This window comes from Clytia hemisphaerica, unplaced genomic scaffold, assembly GCF_902728285.1.
Source record: "Clytia hemisphaerica strain Z4C2 unplaced genomic scaffold, Clytia hemisphaerica genome assembly, whole genome shotgun sequence".
In the NCBI taxonomy this organism is placed as follows: domain Eukaryota; kingdom Metazoa; phylum Cnidaria; class Hydrozoa; order Leptothecata; family Clytiidae; genus Clytia; species Clytia hemisphaerica.
The window spans coordinates 24,485-37,697 of NW_027103357.1; the positions used below are offsets into that span (position 1 = coordinate 24,485).

The 13,213-nt window shown below is 32.2% G+C and overlaps 1 protein-coding gene across 3 annotated transcripts; it reads right to left on the reverse strand.

Annotated features, from left to right (window-relative positions):
• Window positions 1-2,165: 2,165 nt before the first annotated feature.
• On the reverse strand, window positions 2,166-12,239 carry LOC136821001 (putative hydroxypyruvate isomerase). 3 transcript variants are annotated; one of them, XM_067077237.1, is made up of 9 exons: window positions 12,067-12,239; window positions 11,824-11,934; window positions 11,230-11,329; window positions 10,891-11,008; window positions 10,296-10,365; window positions 7,459-7,508; window positions 6,589-6,658; window positions 3,810-3,947; window positions 2,166-2,292 (listed from the first exon to the last, which is right to left on the reverse strand). In XM_067077237.1, exons 1-9 carry the CDS (start codon window positions 12,197-12,199, stop codon window positions 2,192-2,194), a joined length of 891 nt encoding a protein of 296 aa, XP_066933338.1. In that variant the 5' UTR covers window positions 12,200-12,239; the 3' UTR covers window positions 2,166-2,191. The 3 variants fall into 3 exon arrangements, with proteins under 3 accessions (XP_066933338.1, XP_066933345.1, XP_066933353.1); XM_067077244.1 differs by lacking the exon at window positions 6,589-6,658; XM_067077252.1 differs by lacking the exons at window positions 2,166-2,292; window positions 3,810-3,947 and adding an exon at window positions 3,982-4,043.
• Window positions 12,240-13,213: the final 974 nt, after the last annotated feature.

A 13,213-nucleotide genomic window follows, 5' to 3' on the forward strand; every position in this document is an offset into this window, starting at 1 on the left:
TTTGGAGGTTTTGTCTATTCCTCAAATGAATTAATTAACCCCTAACCTAACCTGAAAAGACCCTTCAATCAGCTATTCACGAAAGTTTATGCTCGCGAAAAATTCTTGACAAAATAGAAAATCTGTAAAACTTCAAATTTTAACTCTTATAGCTCTTTTCAGCCCTGCTAAAAGACTAATAGGTCAAAGGACAAATCTTTCAAGCCAATCCAAGAAGTATTTGTCTCTTTAAGCCATTTTTCATGTAAAAATCCTCAATTTTACGTCTTGATTCGCAAAAGTTTATGCTCGCGAAAAATATTTTTTTGTTGAATTCGCGAAAGTAAATGTCGTGAATTTTGCGATTTTTCGTCCTCGCGAAAGTTTCTGCTCGCAAAAGTTTGTACGCCTAAAGTATGAGCCAGCCCGAATTTTTTTCAATGCATCAATTTTTTTCTGATCAAAAGGTTACTGCTCCCAAAATCTGAACGCTGTTTGAATCAAATGTTTTAAAATGATTTTAAAAAAACCTACAAACAACAACCTACAAAGTCGGCAAACCTCATTAGCATCAATTACAAAACACGGCCAAGTTGAAAATCTTGCCATGAAAGACTTTAACTAACTAGCCCTTCGGTTTGGCCAATCTCTGGAATAGTCAGAGAGACATTCGCATTTGGATAACACACTTGTTTCTTTTGAGTTTTCCATCGGGAGAATAAAAATTCGTTTCATTACTTACACGTTTTTTATAAGAACGTCAAAAATTTTCGAAGCCTTCGGATGTTCTTAGTTTTTTGGATTTGAAGCCTAAAAATGTTCTTAAAATGTTCTTATTTTCAGCATTTTTTGAGCATTTTGATGTAATTTCTTAAGAAATTACATGTTTTTAAGTCTCCAAAGCCTTAGAATGTTCTTAGAATGTTCTTAAATTTTTGGGCCTCGAAGCCTTATGCTCTTATATAGTTTGTTCTTATATAAAAAAAAACGTGTACTTAAAGTGAGGGTGGACGAACTAAAACCAGTCTTTTACTCCCTGGAAATTTTACAATAACTTTTAGAATAGATTTTTACCCCCTGGAAAATGAAAATAGCATTTCTTTAGACACCCTGGGGAAATTCTCCTTTGGTTACCCCCTGGAAATGTTCCTCCACCCCCTGTATGGATATAAGATGAAATGGCCCAACCATCGTGATAAATCAAAGTTTATCGGAAAATTCGAGCTTAATGTAAATTGTACACTTAAAGATTACAATATATAAGTGTCATTTAATTTTCATTTTTCTATAAATCTCCCACCCTCTAATGGCCTCTAATAATAAACTCTTATACTATATAGTCATTTAAAAAATTCATACAAAAGTACTTAAAATATTTGTTACAAAACTATCGTGTTTAGAAAAACTATCAAAACATCTTGTGAAAACTTCAGTGTGAATTTCATATTTCACAAATAGGGTGAAAAAAATCAACAGAAACTGTCATCATCACAGATATCTGTAAAGCCCGAAAAGCTAGATAGGCAACTTTAAGCTTTCTCCAGCAAAAAAGAAGTGAAGCAAAAATTTGACTTTGACGAAATTTCGTGCCGATAGATAGGATCTAGCATTTTAATTGTTTTCGCGAGATCAAAAAAGTAGGCGGCAAACGCTATTCATTCGCATCTCTCAAACCAGTGATATTGCTTGTTGTCACGTGATTTCTTTGGTAGAAAATCCTACCAAAACTTGCTTCACTTTTCGATAAAGGCCGCGGATCTAGCCCTTCGGGCTTTACAGATCTGTGGTCATCGTTTGTTGCAGATGCTTTATGCGCCCGTGTCACCTCTCACAAGCTCCTTTCTTTCTGGCAAAATTTAACCCACTGTCAAGAATTTCCGACTGAATTCTCTCTTTCTTTCTTTAGTATCAAGAAGTCTAATCATGGTTGTTATACAGGGTGTCCCTAATTAAAGTATCGAGTTTGAACATGCGATTGAGTAGAAAAGTTTGTGCGTGTTATCGCTAAAATACAAGAACGTTCTCCATCACACAGGCTTATTACAAAAGGTAGTTACAATGTACAAATTAATCGTAATGACAAAGAAAAAAGAGGGAGAGCTTAAAATACAATTTTGTGAACACGCACATAAAACTTTCTACTCATAGTTGTGTTTCGACTCGATACTTTAATTAGGGACACCCTGTAGTGGTTAGTAAGTTTCGATATTTTTCATGATAATGTTGCATTTTGTAATTTCTCTTGAAGTTCAGTGTATCCACCTTGTTCTGGTAATGCAGCGTAAGGCTTCATCCAATCAAATCCGTTCACTTCTAAAAAGAGACGCCAAGAAAATGAAAAATGGAAAATTCATCAATTTTCCCTATTATTACACAAGGTCTGGCACCATAGATTCATAAAGCCCGAAGGGCTAGATGTTGTGCTTTGGCTTAAGGAAATCCTACCTAGGTCGCGTGACATTAAAATAGAATTTCAGGGCTTGATCAATAAGAAGCTTTGCGGGTTTTCGAAAACAATAGCAGCAATATTTTTTAGGATGTCACTCTTTTTTTTGCTTGGAAGAGCTTAAAGCACGACATCTAGCCCTTTGGGCTTTACAGAAATCTGTGGCTGGCACTACAATGCCCAATAAAAGTCCCTCTAGACATTAGATTTGTACAATAGGTACTACAGGATGATATGTTAGTGACTCCACATAGAACTTATAAATTCCATTATAATTCTTTAGAACCGAGCGTGACAGAATAAGACCCAAATTCATTTAAAAGATAATACTATTGATCAAAAGATCAAACATCTTATTCGAATTAGAAAAAAATAGAGAAAATAATTTAAACTAATTCCCATCTGTAGTAGAGGCCACTATGTCTTCCCGTGTGCAGCAGCTTGTACAAAGGGATTTTATGATTGAATATTGTTCCTTGAATGTAGAAGATCAAAATTAAATTTGAGAGGTGGGGCCGGGTGTGACTACCCGTTGCCATGGAAACTGACGTCATTGGTTACTATGGCAACCAATTTTAAGTTTAATTCGAAAGAGCATGAAAAACTGATAAAGAAAAAGGTCACAACCTATATCTGAAAATGAATATATCAGGAGATATTAAAGAAATAATGAAGGGTCTTTTTTTATAAAAAAATAAAAATCTGCCAAAATTCAAAAACTTTTGTTTTTTTGGAAAGAATACCTTCCAGTGAACAAAAAATATTATTACGAAAACGTTAGAAAATTCGTTAAAAAAAGTCTATTGCCCAAAATTGACAATTTCATTTTTTGCCTGTCGAAGGTTGGAGCTTGCCCAAGCACATTACAGGCAAAAATATCAATTTTGGCTCATAGATTTCTTAAAAAGAGGATTTTCAGACTTTTTCGTAATAATATTTTTTGTTCACTGGAAGTTATTCTTTCCAAAAAACCAAAAGTTTTTGAATTTTGGCAAATTTTTATTTTTCGATGACGTCATCGTTTTATGACGTCATTTTGCCTTATTTCCTTAATATCTCCTGATATATTCATTTTCAGATATAGGTTGTGACCTTTTTCTTTATCAGTAATTTTGACGACTTTTTATTTTGGTTGCTATAGTAACCAATGACGTCATTTTCCATGATAACGGGTGGTCACACCCGGCCCCACCTCTCAAATTTTGATCTTCTACATTCAAGGAACAATACTTAATCATAAAATCCCTTTGCATAAGCTGCTGCACACGGGAAGCTTTTTCGCGACATAGTGGCCCCTACTACTGAGGGGACCACCAAAAATTTTAGTTCGAATTACAGAATGATTAGAATAATATAAGTTCGAATTAGAGAGAGTTGACTGTACCTAGAATCGGAGTATATTCACAGCCAATCCAGTGTTGATATTGTAATTTCTGTAGCAGTTTAAAGATGTGTTTGTAATTGATTTCACCATGATCATCTGGTTCACTTCGGTCTGGTACTTGACTGATTTGAATGTGTCCTGAAAATCCAAAGGATATTTATTTTTTTTGGTAAAAATTACTCTTAGCTTATGGTGACAAAAAAAGAGATTTTATTTGACTGATTTGAATGTGTCCTGAAAATCATCAAAGGAGATTTTTTTTTTTTGGTAAAAATTACTCTTAACTTATGGTGACAAAAACGAGATTTTATATGATATGAAATTTGACTAAATTTGATGAAAATTTTTTTTTTTCTTCTATATAAGCATAACGTTTATAAGCATATATACAAACTCAGTTTTGGGTACCTTAGCAATGGCTCTATTGTTTAAGAATAATAGAATGCTAAGCATAAGGCGAGCCTGATATAGAGTAAACACTTGCATATAATAAAAACAAAAAACGAGTGAAGTTTTATTTGATATAAATTTTGGTTAAATTTACTTGTAAAAATAGTTTGAGAAGATGTATTTTTTTGTCCTTGCCTTTTTAAAGGTTTTATTTTTACATAAGTGTTCCCGTTTTATATCAGATACATATTTCATATCAGGACAGTGTCTGCCTATTGTTATATTATGCTGATATAAGCAAATTATGTTTTTCTTTTCCTCTTTCTGGCCAATTTTGCTCCACATACGTGTCATCCAATGTGAAAAAGCTTGTGAATTAAAATTGATGAGTAAGCAAACGATATCGCTCTTATTTAAAAACAAAACGTTTAAATTTACTTGTAAAAATGGTTTGAGAAGATGTATTTTTTTGTCTTTGCCTTTTTAAAGTTTTTTGTGATGAAAATGTATCTTATGCTACCAAACAATAGAATTTCTCGAAATGCGGTAAAATTGTTATTTTTATTTAAAAGTGCTGTGTAAGCAAACTTTAGGGTACAAGTTAATCAAAATCAAAATGGAAGAATCATCAAAATATATTAAATTTGCCAGATGAGATGACATGAGAACTTAAATTTGAGAATGTTTTTTGACTACCCATAGGACACTGTCATTTAAATGGTACAAATCATGCACCATGCCAAAAATGGCTTAAAATAAGGTTTTTGTAATAACTTGCCCAAATTACATCAAAAATTAGGGAAAATCTCAGAAAACCTCTATATTAACATTAGAAAGGGTAAAAGATGGTTAAAATCACTCCAGGGGGTTAAATGGCCCAAATATGGCTAATTTGTTGTCCAGACAAAAAGATTGTCCTAAAAAGGGCCATTTAAGCTTAGTCTATACCAAACCTAGTTTAAACTAACGCTGAATGGTTGTTTTAACTCCTAATAGTAAAAAGGCCCACTTTTTACGTTCTTGGGTCCCAAAATAGGACAATAAAGTTGTCCTTAATTTTACATTAGTTTTAGTATCTAAATTATGAAAGTGGTCAAAACTGAAACTATCAAGTGATCTTTAACACAAAAACACTATGGTTAAACATAAAACCTGTAATGTGAAAAGTAAAATGGGCAGATAAAAGGTCCATTTTTGGACAAATTGTTGTCTTTTAGCTCTTCAAAAGAGGAATTTATCTTTAGAAAAAGGTAGAGCTATAATAAAAAAGAGTGGAACAACTCTCTTAAGAGTGGAACAACTCTCTTAATTTATACTGTAAGAATATAAACTAAGAAATACTAAATTAGTTTGAATGTAAAAGCGTCTAAAGTTAGACAAAAAATTGTCCTGCAAATGATATCTAAAAGCTCCATAGTCTATCTATTTTTACCGCAACTACAAGACAACATTTTGTCCATTTAATGGCCCGTTTTGACTTATCCCTCAAGTTTTTATCATGATTTGGGGTATAATAGTACCAGCTGTAGCTGTTTTAGAGTCAGATATAGGTTAAATGGTCCATATTTAGGACAATTAATTGTCCATACTTTAACTGTTATATTTTACAAAAAGGACAATTTATTGTCCTTTTTGGGACCAAATAACCAAAATTTGTTATCTGGACACTAATTGTAAACCATTCATACAGTTTTGTGCAATAGCTTATATAAACTAATAGTTTTGGCACTATTTTGGAAAAGATAAAAATGGTTGAATCCCTAGCGTTAGAGCACAAAAAGTGGTTAATTTAAATACATTTGCCTTTAGGACAACAGATTGTCCATCAGAGGGGCCGTTCAACGATTTTCATTTTGATCATCTCATGTTTGAGATATTTAGAGCCTGATCTGAGAGGATCTTGAATGAATTTTTGTTTTAAAGTTGATTTTGATGACAATTAATTGCCCATACTTTACAACATCTAGGACAATTTATTGTCCATTTTTGGACCTTTTTACAAGATTTTATAGTTGGAATCTTGTTGTAGGATAAGGTTCTTCATGTGTACCAAATTTCGACTTGATCGGAGCACCCTATCAAGACTTAATGATCTTGGATAACTCATTATCCTTTCAGTTAGGACAATTCATTGTCCTTTTTAGGACCGCAGTTCAAAAGCTTATATCTCTTTAAGTATACCTTTTACAGTTACGGGACCAGCATGGGTCCGAAAACGGACCTTTTAACTTAACCACAGGTATCAGTGTAGGGCCTAGTAGACATTTACGAGTCTTTAATTTTCAAAACTAGTCAGGGGTGTAAAGATGGTGCAAAAACAGCTATTTTTTGTACCATTTAAATGACAATGTCCCATAAGGCAATTCTTCCAATGACGAACAATTCCTACCAATATGATCCAAGTATTTTGTAATTGTTTCTGTCAAACTTCCTCGTGTTCTTTGTTGATGAAAGAGGTCCTGGAAAATGTTTTAAAAACAAGTCTGATTCATATTTCATAATTGGGTTAATTTTCGCGACCCAAAAAAAAATCTCTTTAAGGTAATTCATTCACCCATTAGCTAAGATTAGTGGACCAATCATATTAACTTAAGGTGTTATTTTGACAATACTAACTTGTAGGTATTCAAAATGGCTGACAGAGAAAAAAGAGGAATTTAAGACTGCTGACGACACGAAGATTTTCAGAGAAGTCAACTCGAATGAGGACTCATTGGCTATCCAACAAGACATAAGAATGTTACAAAGTTTGTGATATAACCTTTGTTGCTATGCTACATCCAGGGCAAGGGTGATTTTTTCCTCTCCCCCAACTAGGCGAGACCAATTTAATTTGTTGTTCTACGGGCAGATTGTTAGAAAAATATGGGTCGGTCGGTCGGTAAAATAAGAATAAATTTTTCATTTATCAGGGTTGGTAAGGTACTGAAAATATTTTCCAAAAAATATCTGGATCAAAAGTTCACTTTTTTAATCTTCGATGAAGAATTTTATCATAATAAAATTTTAGTGTATGGAATGCTTGCTTGATTTTCTAAATTTTCAATTTATTGAATTGATTTTCAGCTTTATTCAAATTTAATTCTTACAAATAACTAGTGTGTGAAATATATTTTAGTGGAAATTCAATATTATTCTTTTTTTGATTTTAGCTGAAATAAGGTCGGTCGGGCCCGTAGAACAACAAATTAAATTAGTCTCGCCCTATATAACAAAATAAATAGGAATCAAACCAAACTATTGTAGATAACTAACTTACGAGCTGCAATTTGACATTTTGGCATTTTAACTCTTTGATAATATCCACAGCTAAAAAAAGAAAAAGCAAGAGATTAGAAATTAAAGAATAATAGGAGGCACAAGCTGCACCTAGCATGAGTGAAATCTTAAGCACAACAAAAATAAAATAATAAAAATAACAAGTGATACTTTTATGGACCTACCTGGTTATGCATTTAACACCTATATAACTGATATCTACGTGAGCGTGACCATTAAACAATCATTCAGAACACAAATATTGACGATGTATTAAAATTAGTCATTTGTTTCTTATAAAAAAAACATTTAGAAACTAAAATTTCATGCTCTTGAAATATTCTTTCATATTCAAGACTTCGTGAGCAAAAAAATATCAAAACATCTCCAAAAAATTTACCAATTTGGCTAAGAGCATTAATTCATGCTTATTAATAGTGGTTCTTATAGATAAAGATGCGTGTTTTGAGCTGAAAAATTCTTTTTTTTACAAAAATCTGCTTGAGCCATCTTTTACCTAATTTCATGCAAAAAATCAATGATCCAATATTTCACAAAGTCCAAAAAACTCTTTTTTTGGCCGTTTTTTAGCTAAAATCTACCCCAAAAATATTTTTTCTCAAAAATCGAGCTCCGTCACATTCGAGGGTTTATAGTTATGCATCTTTGTGCAAAAAATCATAAAGAATAAAACAGCCAATCTCGAGAAAAGCTAATACCTAAGTTATTGATAATGTGCTTTAAAAAAATATCGAATTTGGCCAGTTTTTCTATAAAATCACACCAAGCAACCAAAATTTTATGTCTAAACACACATATTCCTTAAAAGTAAGCCCTCATGAGCAAAAGGAACATCTATCTCATAAAAAAAATTGAGTAATTTGACTAAGAACATTGATGTATGCTTATTAATAGTGATTCTTATAGATAAACATGCGTTTTTTGAGCCAACAAACTTTTTTTGCAAAAATCTGCTTGGCCATCTTTTACCTATGATGGTACCCTACTTTCATACAAAAAATCAGAAAAAATTAATGATGCAATTTTTAACCAAGTCCAAAAAACCTGTTTTTAGCCGTTTTTTAGCCCAAATTTGCTCAAAAACATTTTTTTTCGAAATTAGGGCTCCGTCAAATTCGAGGGTTTATAGTTATGCATCTTTGTGCAAAAAATCATAAACAATGAAAGAGCCAATCTCGAGAAAAGCTAATACCTAAGTAATTGATAATGTGCTTATAAAAAAATATCGGAATTTGGCCAGTTTTTCTATAAAATCACGCTAGGCAACCAAAATTTTATTTCTAAACACACATATTCTTCAAAAGTAAGCCCTCATGAGCAAAAAGAACATCTACCTCATAAAAAAAATTGAGTAATTTGACTAAGAACATTTTTATGTATGCTTATTAATAGTGATTCTTATAGATAAACATGCGTTTTTTGAGCCAACAAATTTTTTTTTACGAAAATCTGCTTGAGCCATCTTTTACCTATGATGGTACTCTACTTTCATGCAAAAAATCTGAAAAAATTAATGATCCAATTTTTCACAAAGTCCAAAAAACCCATTTTTGAGCCGTTTTTTGGTCCAAATTTGCCCAAAAAATTTTTTTTTCGAAAATCGGGCTCCGTCACATTCGAGGGTTTATAGCTACATATCTTTGTGCAAAAAATCAGAAAAAACTAATGAGCCAATCTCGAGAAAAGTTGGTAACGAACGAACAAACGAACGAACAAACGGACGAACGGAGGTTAATTTATAGGACCTCCACCGGGGTAGGTCCAAAAAAATAATTTTTTTTTTGAATTAACATCTACATTAAATTGGAATCAGCCTTCAAACTTCCCTACAGGAGGGTTAAGAGTGAAAGTTATAGTTATTGTTTGAGTAACAAACCACTATCCGTTAGAAAGACATCAAATCAATTCCTTGAAAACCAAAAATGATCACATCGTTTTAGTCATTCTTTCAATGCAATTTTCGTGTAAAAGACATTTTAAATGAGTACGCTCATTTGGTTTTATAAGCATACGGGAAAATTTGGGTGATAGCTCAATATGCTTAGCAAAATCTCATTTTCAGCCTTAGTTTATGCTTATTTATATGCTTAGACTTTGATTTGTCAATTTTCTTTGGGTCCATGAAAATTTCGAATTTTTTAGTCAGAACATTGATTCTGCTCTAAGAACGTAATTTTTTTTGTAATTTGGCGCCGTAGGCGAAAATCTTTGGTCTAAGAAAGCTGAAACAGCTTTAAAAGTAACCCTAAAAACGTCAGCATTTGAGAAAAGCTGGACGATTTTTTTTCATTTCAGCTTAGAGGTATGCTTAGCATTATGCTTACTTTCTACCGAAATTGAGCCTAAGTATGCTTATAAACGTTATGCTAATAAAACAAAATGAATGTATAGCATTAACAATATCGATTGTTTGGTGAACATATTTACAAGAAAGTGCTCAATACCAGTGATTGCTTGGAGCACGAAACTCTGAGTAATGTATTGATTGTTTAACTTGTCTTAGAAGAACACTTCTTTATAAGAACTAGTAGAATTTTGACGAGACTTAGTTGTTCTTTTTTTGACACTTTGAGCCTCAAATTGCTTCTATCCTGTTCTTATGTATAGGGTGAAATTGAGGTTTTCAGGACGTTATACCCAATTATTACTACTTTGATCCCTAAATTGATTGAAATTAAGTAATTCCAGGTTCAGCATTGTTCTCAAATTGTTCTTATTTTTTAGTGATTTTGAGCCTCATTCATTGTTCGTCTAAAATTGTGTACAATGATCTGAAGCATGTCCATTTTACAGCAAAGACCTGAAGACCTGACTAACCTTGATCAGCGCTTTCCATGAAATATCGATCAATGGTTGATATTGGTTCTAAAAGAATGGTCATATTTTCCTGAAACATGAAAATTCAGTAATTTGTTGCTTCTTTGGTCTGACCAAATCTTTTTACAGGTTGAATATCATTTTCATACCTTATTATTGATTATAAACAAAATCAATTTTTATTTTGCAATGAATGTTTAAGTTTGACTTTGACTGACACTTAGTGGAGGGAGGCTACTTGGGCAAATGGAGGGTACAGGTATGTGTCACCCTTTAGGGTACCTTTTTTGGTCTTCCAAAGTCCCACTAAGAGTTGTAAAAATCTGAAAATCAAACCAAAACAAGACCCAAAAGTTTCAGGCAGCAACCCCTGTCAACTTGCAATCCTAGTACCTTCCCCAGGACTGACAGGAAAGTATAAGATCAAAATTTTTTTTTGGAAAAGCCCTTTAAAGGTAAATGTATTTGACATCAAACATCTTAAAAAGAAATTAGCCTTTAATCATTTGAGTTTTCTATAAACGAAAAACATAAAGCGACGCGAATGGACTAGTGGTGGTCTGAAAATTTCCGAAACCAAAGCTAAAGTATTTACCAAGGCAAGCCGTTCTGATGCAAAGGTCACATTATTAATGAAGGTATCGTGGTAAGTTTTCTTTGTTTCTTGAGTTATATCAGTATCTTCAGAGTATTGGCCAGCCAATATGTGTAATCTAAGAAAAAAAAGTTTTTTGTTTATTCATTAATTGTTGACATAAAAACAAATAGCTACTAGGCTAATACAAGACAACCTAATTACAACTTTATATAGTTAATGAAGCCTACACTTGAGGAAATCGCATGAGCCTACACCATGGTATTCTCATCATCAAAGCAGAGAGAGCTTTTAAATTATTATGTCCCAAGGAATTCATCTCACAAGATTCAATTATACCTTTTACACTTTAGATTTTTACAATATTCTATTGATAATTCAAGACATTGTTTGAATTCTTCTGACCTTCCAGGTACGCATGCAAGGCCCTTGGTTTTTCCTGAAAAGATAATGAAAATGTTATTGCTATATATCATGTTCAAGTTTCCTTTATCAGCATTATATATACCTGATATTACCATCATATCTTTATGTAACAATTCTTGTACAATAATAGGAACAACCATATTCATGTAAAAGAAAACTCTTTGGAAGATTAATACCTGGACAATAAGAAAAACTAAAACCTTTAGTGTTAGTAGGTTTGGCATTTTTTGGTGACAAATTAAACAAAACCTTTTTAGAATAGAAATTCTATCTAAAATCAGCATTTTTAAGTAAAAACTATTAAAATACCAAGTAATCTTTGATTTACAAATGCCTAAAATCTCCCCACTCACCAAATTGAATTTTCCCCAAAGATTGCATTTTGGCCAACGGCTAAATAAGTACACAACAAAAATTAATAAACTTAAGGTTTTCCAGGTTATTTGAACATTTCAGTTATGTGAAAGTTGTAAAGTTATCAGGATTATTTCAATAATGACATCAAACCTGTAAACATATTGATGAGAACATGCTCAAAATGATTATCTTTATTGATTTCAACCAAATCGTGAATTGGATATTGGTAAATGTCATTTCCCCATTCAACAGAAGTGAATCCTGTAAAAAGATTTAAAAAAAAGAAAATATAGCAAAAGTATATACCCTAAATAAAGAAGTTTGAATAATTTTCAAATAATCATGACAAATCTTTTTGAAATTTATAAGTTTGTTACATTTTACAATTATTACCTGCTTGCTTTGCAAGATTGTATCTTTGCCCAGGATCTTCAATTTGACTGAACAGAAAACTTAAGTTGGCAGAAAATCTCAATGGCAAATTTGGTGAAAAAACACTTTTTGAGATATATCCAGGAGCAGCCATTTCACTGTAGCAGATGAGACTGTAAAGAAGAAAATATGAATCATATATCATAATATTTTCAACAAGGCTTAGAGATACTTGTTTTTTTTATAAAGGAACCTTAACTTAACTTGGCTCCTAGACTGGAGTTCCTTATTTTTTTAGAAAATTTCTGCCTCAAAAGTTCCTTCCTTATTTACTAGCTGCTAAGATTGGATTTGATAAGCATGTAACTTATGTATAAGTATATCAGTGGACTACTGTACAGTACAGAAAAGAACATTTATTGAATGTTATTTTGTCGCTATTTTGTCAACGAGGAGGGGAAGGCCAATCAAAATCATTGACGAGAAACAAGTTGCTGGAAATCAGATAAGCAAGACAAGAAAAATTTTTAGCTCAGAATTTTTTATTATCAGTCAAATTAGTTGATCTATAACTCGACAACCGTAACTCGGCCTTAGAAGTTAAGTTTCGATTTCGATTTTGGATCCAAGTATCGGTTCAACTTAGATAGTAGCCTGGATATCCAGGCTGTAAACTATTTCACAGTTTAGTTTTTGATATTTTATGTTCTGGTTTACAGCCTGGTCTCCCTAAGATTGGATTAGATACTTAGATAGTTTTGGTTTAAATATGATAGTTTCTTTTTAAACGAAATAGTATGTTTTTAAACGAAGATATAGTATGTTTTTAAAAAAGATAGTATTGTTTTAAAAAGATAGTATGTTTAAAAAAAAGATAGTATAGTAATAATACCGTTAACTGCTCTAAATTGGGACAATTGGTCAAAAAATGGGACTGTTGATATTCTGGCCTGTATTTTCACTTACTCTCAAATCTCTTTGACAACAAATTTGTTTTGATAACTCCACCAAGTTTATCAATCATACTTTCTGTCATAACATGTCACGATAACTTTTACTGATAGCGCTTTTTAACTCTTTGTTTTTATTAACAATGACCAAACGCTAATTAGGCTGCACGCATCCCCAGAATTTATTTTGTTATAGGGGATGCGTATCGTGTATGAAA